The 17033-nt window shown below is 36.6% G+C and overlaps 1 protein-coding gene across 1 annotated transcript; it reads right to left on the bottom strand.

The window, feature by feature from the left end:
* Positions 1-531: 531 nt before the first annotated feature.
* LOC113303312 (pyridoxal phosphate homeostasis protein-like) lies at positions 532-3847 on the bottom strand. The gene is made up of 7 exons (XM_026552346.1): positions 3565-3847; positions 3392-3458; positions 2767-2813; positions 2243-2330; positions 1507-1640; positions 1327-1425; positions 532-983 (listed from the first exon to the last, which is right to left on the bottom strand). Exons 1-7 carry the CDS (start codon positions 3787-3789, stop codon positions 903-905), a joined length of 741 nt encoding a protein of 246 aa, XP_026408131.1. The 5' UTR covers positions 3790-3847; the 3' UTR covers positions 532-902.
* Positions 3848-17033: the final 13186 nt, after the last annotated feature.

The following is a 17033-nucleotide window of genomic DNA, read 5'->3' as shown; positions in this document are numbered from 1 at the left end:
TGGTCATGTACTAGCTAATAACTGTGCTGACAAATTAGCTAAATACGCTCAGAAAGAGGGTATATCAAATAGTTGGATAGGAAACCCTCCCAAGGCTAAGTTCTATGAGATAGATTTGGCTGCTAGATTTGACAAAAAGCGTTACAGATTAGAAAAAAAATGTTCTCTATTTTTTTAACATTACTCTCTCTAGGTATATCTCGCATGTTACAGATTAGAAAAAAAAATGTTCTCTATTTTTTTAACATTACTCTCTCTAGGTATATCCTGCATGTAAACTAGTAGCAAGATAGTTTCGCTGAATGGTTCAGCGTAGAGAAAATCGATTTTTCGCTGTTTGGTTCAACGCAGATTGATTTGTTTTTTGATCTGACGACTGAGATGGTTGCGTTGTTCCATTCAGCGCAGCCACGGGGAATGGTTCAGCGCATTAGAATTGCCATAAGACTTGGGAGGTTATTCTAGCTTCCAATCTAGTTGGGAGGTTATTCTAGCTTCCAATCTAGATGCTAGATTAGAAGACCATACGACTTGGCCTAACTTCTTGCTAAACTGTATTGCACGTGACAGCGCTTTATCAATTCATTGTTTGTTTGCATCAAAAAAAAAAGTGCAAGTATGTGATACTACACTTTCAAATTTACAGGTTTTTCTGGACTACAAATTTGCGACTTATTTTTTGTTTGCAAGAGCAGCTTCAGAAGATTGCAAGAGCAGCTTCAGAAGATTATCAATGCATGCGCCAATTGATATATATGCAATCATTTGAAAATGGAAGAGAGCTTTTGTTGAAATGTTAGCTTTGGAGGTTCTCAAGATTGGACCTGGATTAAGTAATAATGCTTTTCACTTTTGTTTGTACTTCACAGAGATGCGAGTATTCCCTTCATGCTTTTCACCTTCTAATTCTCAGTTTTCTTTGGGTATTCCCTCGCACCAAATATGGTTGATCCGATTCTGATGATGGTACTGCCCATTTCAATCTGCAAACACACAAAAGTCTGAAGATTGAGCCACAATTATAAAATTTGAAAGTTCAAGAAAACCAAACAAAGCAAATTAGTCAAGGGATTCCAAAGTAACCAAAAAGGCCTGAAATATCAAATCTCATGGTATTTCATACAAAATCTGGAAAACTAAATATGCAGCAGAAATATTTTTTCTCTGGATGAGTACTTCTAAATTTTCATACTTATCATTGACAACATGTTGGAAGAAGCAACTCTTTCAGTGATAACTAGAAAGTAAAGATGTCGTTCATCAGAGCTATCATACTTTTATCTCTTAAATGTAACCAAATTCTTAGATATAGTAGATATTCCTTACTGCTTGCTCAAAATCACCAGACATGCCCATGGATAGCTCACATTGATTCTCGTTTATTCCAAGAGCTTTGCACACCTCGCTTCTACAATTTGATAACGTCTGCCCAATAAAAGTAACTATGGATCAGGTTATAAAACTAATATAACTGACGACTGATGCAAAAGATGTGTAGAAGATAACCCTGAAGTTCTCTGGAGTTGAAGTGTAATCTAGCATCCCTATTGTCATTAGGCCGGAAAACTCAAGGTTTGGGCAGCCATCCTTCACATGTTTCACTAGTTCCACACAACCTGAGGGCTCAACACCGAATTTTGCTGCAAGAAGATAAGATTTTTGATTAATTTAAGGTGAAATAGAATTTAGGTAAGGTAACCAAATCGATCCACTATGCACATAATTCTCATCAACATTAACTGGAAGTAACAGCCAAACTTATTCACGGTTATGCATACAGCTGTTATAAAGAGCTAAGGTGCTAAGTAAAGGTCAGGTGTAAGTACACCTATTGACTGAAAGAGGTCACAGTAAGGTTCATGCAAAGCGGAAAACTGCATTACCTGATTAAAGGTCAAAAGATAAACCATCTTTAACAAAATAAATATGTTACATACGGTGTATGCCTGACATTGCTCCGTCCACTTACAGATATTGGACTAGGATGCATTATGAGGTAAACACGCCTTCACTGCCAACGTGTCCAATGGAGAACATAAATTATTTAGGTTTATATTAGTAAGTTTAAATACTACTGATGTGCATCAGAAACAGCTATTACATTTCACCAACTGAAGGTAGGATGGAAACGAAAACAAAAACTAGGAAATAATATAGTATGACTTTTGTGTCATCTTAAAGTCAAGCAAACATCTAGGTGGAGCTTCATAAAAAATGGATAACATTTCTTAAATTCACTTACATTCTTCCCCACTCGTATTCACTTGGACTAAAACCTTCAAAGGCTTTCTTCCAATACTTCCAACTACATGATCAAGACGATTTGCTATCTGTGAAGAACAAACATGATAATGTAAAATACCTTTCTAATTAAACACAGTAATAATGGCAATTCAAATTTTTACTAACCAATATAATCCATAACTTATACGGAATGAATCTTGGTCCCTACTATATGATTTCATGAAAAGGAAGGAGCAACACGGACATTATGTTTCTCATTACCTAAAAACAAATTTGTGAGAAGCTGAATACAGGTCAGGTAGGGTCAAGAATGTCCTGGTGGACAATATTCTCTAACCTGCTTAGGGTTTTCCACATGATGTGGACTTTGACCATATGCAGTTCCATTGAAATGGATAAAACCACCAATTAACAGTAAGCATGAACATGTTGCCTAACTAATGGGAATACTGATATGTTTGAGGTCCTAATGAAGATCAACTCTACTATTGGACCACAAACTCGGGGAGTTAAGGTGTTTACCTTCTCATCGTCTACACTCTCAACCATGAAAAGATTTGGAACCGCAGCTGCACAATATCAAAAACAATAATACTCGTCACATTCCTCTTCAACAAATAAAAGTACAAGCATAAACAAGCTAGATAAAGGAGGCCCACAATCATAGTGCATTTTTTTAAATATTGGAATCAGCTTAAAGCAGAGAGGAGCCATAAGCACCGAATACATGGATGTCCGACATTCCACTTTGGCAATCTTTTACATTTCCGTAGAACATTGATATGCATAAAATAAAAGCTTGACCTTTTTGAAAAGTATTTGAGGATTCTCGATAGGGTCGCAGCGTATCTCAGACCTACCGTTCTGGAATCCAAATAAAACATGGAAGCTCATACCCATTCTGCAAGTTAAGTTTCATCCTAACTGAAATATGTGTGGATCCAACTGAAAGGTACGCTAATTGGATTGTTCACTATTCTTGAGCTATTAGAGAGGTATGTGGGTTTTGTGCGTCTCTAAGCTAAATTTTTCCCTAATTGTGTCGAAACTAAGTTCCAAAATTCCAAAAAAAAAAAGGCACAAATAAAAATGAAACACAAAATTAAGCTATACACGAAAAAAAAGAAGGAAAAATTTAAAATCATACTCAGAAGTGGTTTCACTTTGTTGCTCTGCAAATTCCCAATAAAGTGCCATTCTATGTCATCCGGAAGCTGATCAAAAAAACAAATTATAATCAATCAGAATCAACCAAAAAATAAATAAATAATAAAAATCTCCAAAATCAGTTTGATAATAAAATTCAAGAAAAACAAAAACCTGGGGTGATTTTTCAACGATTTCTTGAACGTAATTTTCACCAAAGACCCGATGACCAGCATCATAGACTTGACGGATTATGGAAACTGGTTTGGTCTTACTAACAGCAACCACCTTAATTTGATCCGAAAGACGACCGGATTTTTCTGCTGCTTGATGAGCTCTGTGTAAGACTGTCCTCAAAGCAACCGCAGCAGTGGAAGCCTCCATGGAAGTACCAGCCATAAGAGATTCACCACAGACTCTGCGGTAGGAGACGTTTCTCTCTAGATTTTTCTCACATATGAGATCTTCTATGTTTATGTTTTACTATTTGCACCCCAGAGGTGTACATCTTCTTAACCTTATCCGAGGTTCCCCGTGGGAACCAAAAGGGCACCGTTTTGCTTTTCCTATTTTGATTTATTACAGTTTTACCCCTAAAATAGTTTACACGAATGAAGGTATTCTTGTAATAAGCACCAGAGGAGAGGGGATATGTTGGTAATGTTTGAAAAGTTTAGCCTTTTCTAAAGGGGGTGGGAAAAATTTAAAACACAGGAACTCGATTTCTATGAAATGTATCTCCCTTTCTGAAGATTGATTGAGATAGAAGGATTAAACTGTCCCATCTCATATTATTTTAATTAGGGTTTGTATTTGGTACCTAAAAGTCTTCTTCTTCTTTTTTGTCTCTCTCTCGTTCTTCAAGCGGCTAACTGATCTGAATCATCTGATTCCTGCGGTGTCGTCTCATTCTATAAGGTAATGATATAGTTTAGGCTCTCTATCTAGGTCAATCTCGTGTATATTGATTTGATTGAAACAAAAAGATATTGTTTGTTCTCAATTGATTTTTAATTTTGTGAATTTTGTTATTTTTCTGATACTACTTTTATGGTGCAGTCAAGAATATCAATAATGGTTGCCGCCAAACCTAAATGTCCTGATGAACCTAGGGTTTGCAAAACAAAGAAGAGTAAAGAATTGAAATCGGTGGATAAATCGAAGAAATTAGCTCAAAAAAGTTTAGAAGTCAAAAAGATTATTAAGAAAAAGCATTTGATCAGTATGATTAGTGAAGAACAAGATTTAGGGATCGCCATGGGGCGGGTATGGGGCGGGTATGCCAATCCCAGTCACTGCCCCTTTCGTAAAAAAAAATCCATACCCGCCCCGTTACCTACATGAATTGGGGCGGGGCGGGTTATTCATGGATTACCCGTAACACGGTGATAATACATAAATTTATTTATAATCAAAACTTAAATATTAATCAAACAAAAATAATAACAAAAGAATAATGCATTCTAAAATTTTAAATTCAGAAATTCATCTTAAAGTGAACAAAAGAATCTTTAAATGACTTGTTAGTTTTTCTACTTTTTCCTTTCTCATTATATCTTTGTCCATGTTAACCATTTCATTATCTGTATCATTTTCACTATTTTAACTTTTAGAGAATGTGTCTGATCACAACAAAAAAGCGAAAGTGATGAATATACAAGAATGATCAAGAATATTATAAATGAAAGAAAGCTTGACTAAGTGGTAGAAGTATAAAAATACGATACAAATTCTTGCATAAAAGTCTAAACCCTTATATTATGAATGCTAAGGGGCGGGGACCTTGAATCCCGTCCCCACCCCATCCCCAAAGCTTAGGTTTCGGGTATTACCCATACCCGACCCCATCCTCATTTGTGCGGGTAAAACCTACCCAAACGTGGCGGGTACCCACGGGGATGGGTTTGGGTGGGGCAAATGGCCATCCCTAACAAGATTATAATGATGCGACATATAAGATGGTTTTGTCGTCATTGTACAATTTGGGCGGAGGATCATTGGTTAAAAATTTGTCTTCTGATTCTAAAAAAGAGAATCAAGTGAATCTACAATATGGGTTTCTTGACAAGGAAAATAAACCGTCTCATAAGTCTGCCCAAGTTTTGAACAAAAGAAATCTAGCTAACGATACTGAGGTGTCCGTCCAATCTGCAGTCAAAAAACGGAAGTTCACAGACGTATGTGTTTCTGCCAAAGAAGGTGAGGAGGAGGAGGAGGATGAGGAGGACAACATTCTGCTCGATGAGAGAGAAAATAAATTACCTACTAGTTCATCAAATGATAAATCAAAATCTATTGTTAAGAAAAAATCAACGACCAAAGTTGTTTCCTCTGCTTCTTCATTGGAGAAGACTAATGGCAAATAATGGTCTACTTTTGCACACAATGGTGTTATTTTTCCACCCCCGTAAAAGCCTCATAGAGTGAAGATGCTTTACAATGGACAACCTATTGAGTTGAGTCCTGCACATGAAGAGGTGATTGTCTACTGCTTAGATTGTTGTCACTGTTTTATGCAAGGCATGCCCCCATATTTTTGACTGACAAGTTTGAATTTGTCTTTCATCAAAAGCAGGTTGCTATAATGTTTGCAGTTATGAAAGATACACATTACGCGATGGAGCCAAAGTTTATACACAACTTTATGAATGATTGGAAAGTAATACTTGGGAAGAAACATGTGATTAAAAAATTTGAGTTATGTGACTTCATGCCAATCTATGATTGGCACCAGAATGAGAAGGAGAAGAGAAAACATTTGAGCACAGAAGTAAGTTTCTTGTTGAAGAATAAACCAAGATACTGTGAAGAAGACAAGAGGGATCAACAAGTGTTGTTGATCCAATAAGGAAAAAGGGTATGGATCAACATGTATTGTTGACCCAATGGTATGGTGTCCGTGAAGTAAACTTTAGTTGCAAGTTTTACTGGTAATTGAGTCGGTTTACGTAAGAATTGTCTAGAAGTGTCTTTCTTAGAGTTTGTTATTTTTGGAAGTCTTTATTGCTTGAGAGTCAAGTATGTTATTCATATAAATAGGTTGTTGAGCCATGAATCGAATACAATAGAAGAGAGAGTTTTATTTCAGTTAACTCTGTGTGTTTTTCATTAAGTCTTTGATATCAGATTTTCTATATCTGGTATCAGAGCACTGGTATCAGGTTCTAGGAATGTGGGTATGAGAAGTTAAGTTGAAGAAGATGACAAGTTTAAGTTCAATCAAGGTGCCGGTGTTTGAAGGTAAAAACTTTGAACACTGGAGATTGCATATGGAGAATATATTCATATTCCAAGAGGTTTGGGATATTGTGAAGGATGGTTATGTAGAACCAGCAGAAGGAGTTGTACTTGAAGGAGATGCGCAAACTCTATTAACTGAAAACAGAAAGAAGAATTCTAAAGCTACATATATTCTTCATCAGGGTGTTCATGAATCTCTCATGGAAAAAGTTATATATATTAAGCAAGCTAAAACAACATGGGATGGTTTGATAAGCTATTACACAGGATCTAACAAGGTCAAGAAGGTTAGATTACAAACCCTAAAAAGAAAGTATGAACTGTTGCATATGGAAACTACTGAAGCAATATCAGATTTTTTCTCAAGGACATTGAATCTTGTCAATGAGATGATAGCCAATGGTGATACTGTAGAAGATTCAACAATTGTTGAAAAGATATTAAGAAGCTTATCTGAGAAGTATGAAGCAAAAGTAACTGCTATAGAAGAGCGTAATACTGCTGCAACTATGACTCTTAATGAGTTATTGGGTTCTTTACAAGCTTATGAACAAAGATTGCTGGAGAAAACAGTTGCTGCAAAACAAGTTGAAGAAGCACTTCAAAGTCAAGTAAGCTAGAGAAGCAATCAAGGAAAACCTAATGCTGGAGGTTTTTCAAGGAAGATATAATAATGGAGGGAGATCTAACACAGAGGGTTATCAAGGAAGAAAACCAGTTGATAGATCAAAAGTTCAGTGTTATAACTGTGGAATTTTTGGACATTTTTCTGCTGAATGTAAAAAACCAAAAAATACAACAGATAACAACTACAAGGAAAATTTCAAAGCTAATATTGCAGAAAGCCAAGAAGAAGAAGAAAAGAAAGAAAATATGTTGTTGGCTTGTCATACACCTGAAGAACAACCTCAACATAAGTGGTATTTAGATACTGGTTGCAGTAACCACATGTGTGGAAGAAAAGACTTATTTGAGAGTCTAGATGAATCTGTAAGATCCACAGTGAAGTTTGGTAATAATTCTACCATTCCAGTTATGGGAAAATGGAGAATTTGGATTGTTCTCAAGAATGGAGTGAAGACTTACATCATGGATGTATTCTATGTATCAGGATTACATCAAAACTTGTTGAGCATGGGACAATTGTCTGAAAGAGGATATGGTATGAATATCTTTTATGGTGTTTGTTTTATCAGAGATATAAGAAGAAGATTGATAGCAAGGGTGGAGATGACTAGAAACAAATTATTTCCTTTGAATATTCAACATCAAAAGGAAAGTTGTTACAGTAGCAGTGTTCCTAATGATACTTGGTTATGGCACAAGAGAATGGGACATGTGAACTTTAACAGTTTACAAACTTTAGCAAAAAAGGAGATGGTGTCAGGCTTACCTTTTATTGAGGTACCAGAATCAAGGTGTGAAAACTGCATCTTTGACAAGCAGCACAGAGATCCATTTCCAGTTAACAAAGCTAGAAGAGCTGAGCAACAGTTGGATATTATTCATAGTGACTTGTGTGGTCCTATTGAAGTTACATCACATGGAGGTAACAATTACTTTATAACTTTCATTGATGATTTTAGTAGAAAAGCATGGGTTTATTTACTTAAACAAAAGAGTGATGCTTTTAAAGCTTTTAGAAGTTTCAAATATTATGCTGAGAAACAGATTGGTAAGAGCATCAAGATATTAAGAACTGATAGAGGGACATAATATAGTGTTGCTGGTAGTTTCATGGAAGAACATGGTATTCTACATCAGCTAACAACAAGATATACACCTCAACATAATAATGTAGCTGAAAGAAAGAACAAAACCATAATGGATATGGCAAGAACTATAAGAAGAACAAAAGATTTACCAAAGAATTTCTGGGGTTATGCAGTTGATACAACAGTGTATCTACTTAACAGATGTCCTACAAATAGTTTGAATAACAAGACACCAGAAGAAGCATTGAGAGGAGTAAGACCAAGTGTAAGACATCTGATAATTTTTGGGTGCATTGCATATGCACATGTGCCAAAAGAATTGAGAAAGAAGCTGGATGATAAGAGTGAAAAATGTATTCTTGTTGGTTACAGTTCAGTGACTAAAGGATACAAGCTATATAACCCAGAAACTAGAAATATAATTATAAGTAGAGATGTGATATTTGATGAAGATTCACAATGAAATTGAAATAATGAATCAACAATCAATGTTGATCCTCATAACAATGGATCAACAAGAGATGTTGAACCACATAATATTGGATCAATAAGGGATGTTGATTCACATAATATTGGATTAACAAGGAATGTTGATCCACCTGCTGCTGTCAGAACAATTCCAATTGTAGTTGAGGAAGAAGTGCAAGCTCAAGACAATGTTGAAGAACAACATGAAGAAGCAACAACAGAAGCAATACCTCAACAAGAAAGTACAAGACCAAGAAGAAAATATATTATACCTGCTAGGTTGAATGATTATGTTTTATCAAAAGATAATGAAGAAAATGATGATGATGTGGTGAATTTTGCATTATATGGAGATTGTGATCTTGTAACTTATGAGGAAGCATCTAAAGAACAAGGTTGGATTCAATCTATGAGTGAAGAACTAAAAGTCAATTGAAAAGAATGACACATGGGAATTAACTAAATTACCACCAGGAAAGAAGCCTATTGGTGTTAAGTGGGTTTACAAAACAAAGTGCAATTCAAATGGTGAAATAGATAGATTGAAAGCAAGGTTAGTTGCTAAGGGATATAGACAGAGACAAGGAGTAGATTACTCAGAAGTATTTGCACCAGTTGCAAGACTTGATACAGTAAGAATGATCATTGCTATAGCTGCACAAAAACATTGGAAGATATTTCAGATGGATGTGAAGTCAGCATTATTGAATGGAGTATTAGAAGAAGAAGTTTATGTAGAGCAACCAGCTGGCTACATTATGGAGGGGAAAGAGAATGAAGTATACAAGCTAAATAAAGCCTTGTATGGTTTGAAACAAGCACTAAGAGCTTGGTATACAAGAATAAAATCTTACTTCATCAAGAAAGGGTTTACTAGATGTCCACATGAGCATACTTTATATTTGAAAGTTGATAGTCTTGGAAATCATAGTATAGTGTGTTTGTATGTGGATGATCTTATATTTACTGGAAATAGTTCTGAAATGATCAAGGAATTCAGGAAGGATATGGTGAAGGAGTTTGAGATGACAGATATTGGTTTGATGTCATATTTTCTTGGTATTGAAGTACAACAATCTGAGAAAGGAATTTTTATCAATCAACAAAGGTATGCAGAAGGAATTTTGAAGCGTTTCAAGATGGATAATTGTAATCCAATCTTAACACCGGTAGAGGAGAGATTGAAATTTACAAGAGAAGGATCAGGAGAGCTTGTGAATTCAACAGACTTTAAAGGTCTTGTTGGATGTTTGAGATATTTGACTGCTACAAGACCAGATATCATGTATGCAATTGGATTGGTTAGTAGGTTTATTGATCGTTGTCGTATGCGTCAAAAATAATTCACTTTCTCACTCAACTAGATATAAATATAGTACGTGATAAGAAAGAGTTCGTTCCCACAGAGAGGCTGTTGTTGTTATAAAATTTCAGTTTCTTAGTAACCAAGGGGGGGAATTTTTGTTTTTATCTAAGCAATAAAAGTAATTGAAAGCAAAGTATATAATTGGAATAATCAATAAGGAGAAGATATTGGTCACGGGATAGTATCATTCACAAACATGTATTTTCATCAATGACTAGAATTGATAATTTTAATCTCTCATTTACTAAAAGTCCTAGGATATCTTGATCGCAAGAGTATCCCGTTTATTTCCCGATTTTATCACAAACAACATTAAAAGATGCTATTGTGAAATCTACCTAAAAAGCAACCTAAAGTGTAAAAGCACAATTAAGTTTAACTCCCTAAGAGCAATAAGTTCTATGAAATAAGACTAATCAATGCAAACAAACGTGTAAAAGCACTAATTCGTTTTAACAAAGGTTATGATTCATATGTTATTATAAAGATGTATCACTACAAGTAATAATGGCACTATGCTACTTAGAATCAGGGATAAACAACTATTTCGTATTGAAAACCCTAATCTAGCAATAGAGATGAAGACTAATATAATTGATTCCCGACTCAAACAAACTAGCATTCAAATCATATGACAATATTAATAATGAAACATAAACAATAAAGTATTGAGACAAAACTAATTCATTGAATCAAATAACATGTTGGAAATCAACTTTTATCCCATAAACAATAATTGAGTTTAATTACTCATAATAATGGAGTTCATCATAATCATAATCATAAAATAATTGAAGAAGATGAAAAATAAAACGAAAGCAAACCCTAGTTGTAGCTATCTCCAAAGCTTCAAGAATAATACGTGTATCCCAAAAGTTGTAGAAAACTTTTCTTTTTGTAGCTTTTCTCCCTTCTAAAATTAGGTCAAGTCTTCAAAAGCCCAAAGTCCAATAGCAAGATGTCCACCAAGCCCATATGTGAGAAAAACCCATGTAGAAAATATGCCCAAAATCGTCGCCGGAAATTGGCCGGCAAAGTCGCCGAAAAACAGCTCAGGTGACCGGCAAAGTCCGCCCGGTCACCGGTCAACGGGTCAAATCGGTCGGGTCAACCGAGTCAAGGTGAGTCAGTTCTAGTCAGATGAGTCAGGTCTGAGTTAAGTCTAACTCAGCTGACTTGTTAAGCCACAACAATTTTGCAGGCCAAAGCTTTGCTCCCAGCTACAGCACTACCACCATAGCTCTACTGCCACAGCCATACTCGGAACCATCTGACTCAGCTACCACTTGCAACTGCAACAGCACCAACTCCATCCAGCAGCACCAACGACTTAGCCTGCAATCTCCCTGGCACATTCAAGCTCCAACTGCTTCACTTCATCATTTTTCAGTCACCGCCATCAGCAGCTTCTCATGCTTAACAAGCCCACTGCAACACATACTCATTCCAATTCCTTGCTGCATCCCAGCTCAAGCTTAGTTAGCACATCTTAATTCATTTACAAACCACATTCATTCTTATTCCACCTGCAATGAGCTAGTACAATCATCTCCTCAACCTCGACAACAACACCAAAATAATTTCGCCATTCCTTGTACCACCTTGAGTCAGTTCACACACTGCAACCTCAGCCCAATGCTCTTCTTTTTTACTGCAGCTGCAACTCCATTCCGTTCGGATGACCTGCAATCACTGCCATCACCTGTATTTCATTCAGCCCATCATCTTACAGCTTCTGGCCAACACTTTAATCACTGAAGCCCAAACAAATCTAAGGAAGTAACTTCCATTTCCTACACACTGCCATCACAACATCACCTGTATTTTATACTGAATAAGAACTGAACCTGACAATCAACATCACCAGATTCAGCCTCAGTTCAAATCCTAAGCATTCATCCCCATCAATTCCATCATCTCAGCTTTAGTCCCATTGCATCGTGTTGTTCCCCTGCACTAACATTCCTCCTGCAAGAACAACTCCATCTTCTTTCGAATCCAGCACCATAAGCTTCAACAATCCTCATCAGTGCATGAACATAGCTCAGAGAAACAACTCCCAACCCCAGCTGCAATACCCATTTCCTACACTGTGAACCCTTGGTAGCAGCATCTCCATTTCAGCTTCAATTCCACCATGTCAGGTTCTATCACACCATTCTTGACACAACTGAACCCTAAATTCCATCACCAACATCATTACTTACAGCTCAAATTCATCTTTACCGTTCAGTTCAACAGCAAACCCTAAACCTCCATTGACGGATGCAGTTCACAATCTAACTCAAAATCAAACACAACCCATCTTCTTAAATCAGATTCACAGCATGACACATAGAAACCCATCACCAATTTCTTCTTATCTGCTTGATTTCAAAATCTCACAGATCCCCTTTTATTCTTGTTCTTCATATCAACACCACCGGAATCAAACCCCTTTAACAGCAAATCCACCCTCTTCTCGATCTGATTCTGAGCAACAGATCCTTATCCTTCTTAAACTCTCGATCTCTCCCTTCTTCTGAATTTGTGTAATCTTTCAGACATCAGCCATTTTTCTCAGAAGTTTAGGTTGTTGTAATGAGACGGGCTTTTCTCGATGCCTAGGATAATAAGATTAATCCAGCCACCCTACACCTTTAGATAAGGGTTATCTGAATGATTCGAGGCATTCACTGCACAGATAAGGGCCACCCACTAAAGCAGCAACCCCTTAGTGATTTCAGTTCAATTGTCAGTCCTGCGAGACTGACAATTCAGTTAACAAACTCCACAACTCTGATATGCTTCAAATGCTCGCAGCTTCTTCATACGATGTCAGAATGATCTCATGCTTCCGCCACTGGCTTCGTCTTTTCGTCATCTTCAAGATGACGAGAAGAAATCCTAGATTTTAACTAGTTCCGTTTCCTTTTGCTCCAATGACTCCATTGCACCTAATATCTCAAAACTAAACATAGGAGATGCAATTCACAAGGATAATAGCAAAGAAAACATAAATACTGGATATGAAATTAGGTGTTGTAATATCAAATTCCCTCACACTTAGATTTTGCTAGTCCTCGAGCAAATCAAACGAAACTTATTCTAAAGGATACATACAACTCACATGAGGGTTTACTAGAGATATACCCATAAAACCTACAATTCCAACTTACTAGTTCTCCGTAAGGATGGCATCCAACGCGCTAAGAAGACATAGAGATTCTTCACACTAGTCATAAGAAGTTAGACACATAAATGAACAAAATCTCATCCTTAAAAGTTGAGAGAGAAATAACCATCCATTCTCGAAAGAAATTCGGGTTCGGAGTGATCAAAAGTCTCGACTCTGCCTCACAAGAAAGGGTTTTATGAAGTTGCTCTCAATAATAAACAGCTCTTTATGGGTCACACATGTGTCGAGGTAGGAATGAAGAGAGAATCCTGAGACACGTTGAATGGTAGGAAGGCCAAACCCTCCGATTTGTTTTGAAAACCCACATCTTTTATTCATTTTGAAAACCCATTTTCTGACGATCTCTAATAAAGGAAATCAACCACTTAACGAAGGTGGAAATATGCTTACTTACCTCGTTATCCGTTCGATGTGCAGCTAGCACCACTCTCACATCATCCATAGAAACGTCTTCGGTCTTCAATCGGTGTCTTCATCTTCGTCTTCGGTCTTCAACTCTTGATGACAACTCTTGAACTTCGTAGAATCTTGACAATGTGATTCTTTCCTCTAATTCCTTGTTGCTTGAAACTTCATTACGAATATTTCTTCTTCCATTGGCTTTATTGAATAAATACAAAACCAAAAACGAACTAAACAAACAAAAATATGATGCAATGAATTTTTATTTTTTTTATTTTTTTTTCCTTTTTTTTTAATAATAATAAAATAAATACAAAATAAAAATAAACAAAATATGAAAACTAATGATGAACCTAATAAAAATTTGCTCTTGTCTTTTTTTTTTTAACAAGAGAAAATGATATAAATACAAAATAAAGATAAAAATAAAAACGCAAGTACAAAGGCCATGGTGTAAGTACTTTACCGCTCGATTCTCCACAACTCGTATGTCTCGATATCATGAACTTCTTGAATTCCCATCTTGATAATATTTGCTCTTGTACAATAGTCTTCAACTTGTAAAAATTCTGCTCCTTGTCTTGTTCCTATACTTAAATCTGAAATCTGCTCATTTCTGTACTGTTACTTGTAAACCTTAAACGTCTTCAACTTTCCTTCGAATTTGTGGTGCTCCTCTTGTTGATGACGATGGTGTTTCTATGGACCTGTTGGTGTAGAGAGAGATAAAGTGGATGGTGCTAACTGCGAACAAGATTACAAGTGGTATGTAAGTTAGCAATTCGATGTCACCATTCATGACTGATAAAATAACACTCAAGAGATCAAAATAGTGCTTCTATTGGTGAGAGGTTGGGTAGCTCACCATTCTACCCGGAGTTTACATACGGTGACACACACTCTAAAAGCACAAATTTAGACAAGTACAAAGAATTGAAGGTCGGTGCCTCTCATGATGTAACATGGGTAGTCTCCACTATAGGGGATCACAAATCTAATACCGAATTCAGTCTGCACCTCATTTGCCACTGGGATGGTTAAATCCAACTTTAACTCTCATACAAGTAAGAAACCCGATCATGTTCTCTGTCATCTCTAAGTTCGGTGACTCTTATGAGAATCTCGATGTAATCTTAGCGACATGAATACTATGTGACTCTAAACTAACCATAAGTTGAAGGTTTCTTATTCACTATTTCATAAAAAAGTTGAAAATTTTACAATGCAAATGCTTAACCACTCCCCCACACTTAAACTTTACATTGTCCTCAATGTAAATTAAATCGTCCAAAGAAAGTCAAGGTAGGAAATCCTATATGATAATGACAAGAAATCAGAAAAAATAAAAATAAAAATAAAACAAGAAAAACTAAAAACAAAACAAGAAATAAATACAAGATAAGAAATACTCATCTTATGGGTTGCCTCCCATTTAGCGCTTGGTTTAAAGTCGTCAGCCCGACTATCTCCTTGATTTCTATGCCTCCTCCAGAGGGAGTGCATCCACAAAGTTAGCTCCTTCCACCACTTCGGAAGTGAAATTCTCATAATATGGTTTCAACCGGTGCCCATTAACTTTAAGTTCCTTGTCTGTAGCTATGCTACGAATTCCACTGCACCATGAGAAAACACATTAGTAACAATAAAAGGTCCAATCCAACGTGACCTTAATTTACCCGGAAATAAATGCAAGCGAGAATTAAACAAAAGCACTTTCTGCCCAATGCAAAATTGTTTCCTAGAAATCATGTTATCATGAAATGCTTTCATTTTCTCCTTATAAATGCGTGAGCTTTCAAATGCATCATTGCGGAGCTCCTCTAGCTCTTGGAGTTGTAACTTCCTTTGCTTTCCAGCCCCATCCATCTCCATATTGCATTGCTTAATAGCCCAAAACGCCTTATGCTCAATTTCAACGGGTAAATGACAAGGTTTACCATACACAAGCCTAAAGGGAGACATCCCGAAAGCATCATTAAGTCGCATGCTCCAATCTTTCCTTGTTGGGTTCACCGTCTTCTCTAGAATGGATTTCACCTCCCGGTTAGATACCTCGGCTTGCCCATTTGTTTGGGTATGATAAGGTGTTGCAATCTTGTGCGACACATTGTACTTCTTCAACAAGCTTTGCAAGATCCTGTTTTTGAAGTGAGAACCCCCATCGCTAATTATGGCTCTTGGAATTCCAAACCTTGCACATATATTAGCTTGCACAAAATCTGAAACCACTTTAGAATCATTAGTCGGGGTGGCCTTAGCTTCCACCCATTTGGAAACATAATCCACAACAAGTAAGATATAAAAATTCCCATGAGAGTTGACAAAAGGACCCATAAAATCAATGCCCCATACATCGAAAACTTCAATAAATTGAATAAAAGTTTGTGGCATTTGATTTCGGGCACCTAGATTGCCTGTTCTTTGGCACCTATCACAAGTTGTACAAAATATATATGCATCTTTAAACAAGGTTGGCCAATAGAAACCGCTTTCAAGTACCTTGTAAGCGGTTCTCTTACTCCCTAAATGTCCTCCGCAAGCATAGGAATGACAAAAAGACAAGATAGAATTAAACTCGGATTCGGGAACGCACCTTCGTAACACTTGGTCACTACCTTGTTTCCATAAGTATGGATCATCCCATATGTATTGGTTCCCTAACCTCTTTAGTTTGTCCCTCTCAGCACGAGACAAGTTCTTTGGGATTTGTTTAGACACCAAGTAGTTCACAATGTCAGCATACCATGGTTCTCCAAAGGCAATTAAGAATAGTTACTCATCCGGGAAACTTTCACGCAATGGGATAGCTTCCTTGTCCACAGCAAGACGACTCAAATGATCCGCAACGGTGTTCTCAATTCCTTTCTTGTCCTTGATTTCAATACCAAACTCTTGCAAGAGCAAAATCCATCGTATGAGCCTCGGTTTCGCTTCTTTCTTCATTAGCAAGTACCTAAGTGTTGCATGATCAGAAAAGACAACAACTTTTGTACCAATTAGATAGGAGCGAAACTTTTCCAAAGCAAAAACAATAGCTAATAACTCTTTTTCAGTGGTTGTGTAGTTTTGTTGGGCCTCATTTAACGTTCTAGAATCATAATAAATAGCATGAGGTATCTTCCCCACACGTTGCTGAAGCACAACACCAACCGCGTAGTCACTTGCATTACACATGAGCTCAAAAGGCTTGCTCCAATCCGGTGGTTTAATGATAGGGGCTGAAATCAAAAGTTCTTTCAAACGATTGAATGCCGCCATACACTTTTCATCAAAA

Source organism: Papaver somniferum, chromosome 1 (assembly GCF_003573695.1).
Source record: "Papaver somniferum cultivar HN1 chromosome 1, ASM357369v1, whole genome shotgun sequence".
Taxonomy (NCBI): domain Eukaryota; kingdom Viridiplantae; phylum Streptophyta; class Magnoliopsida; order Ranunculales; family Papaveraceae; genus Papaver; species Papaver somniferum.
Note: the sequence above shows the minus strand (reverse complement) of the source record. Positions and strands in the feature narration are given on the sequence as shown.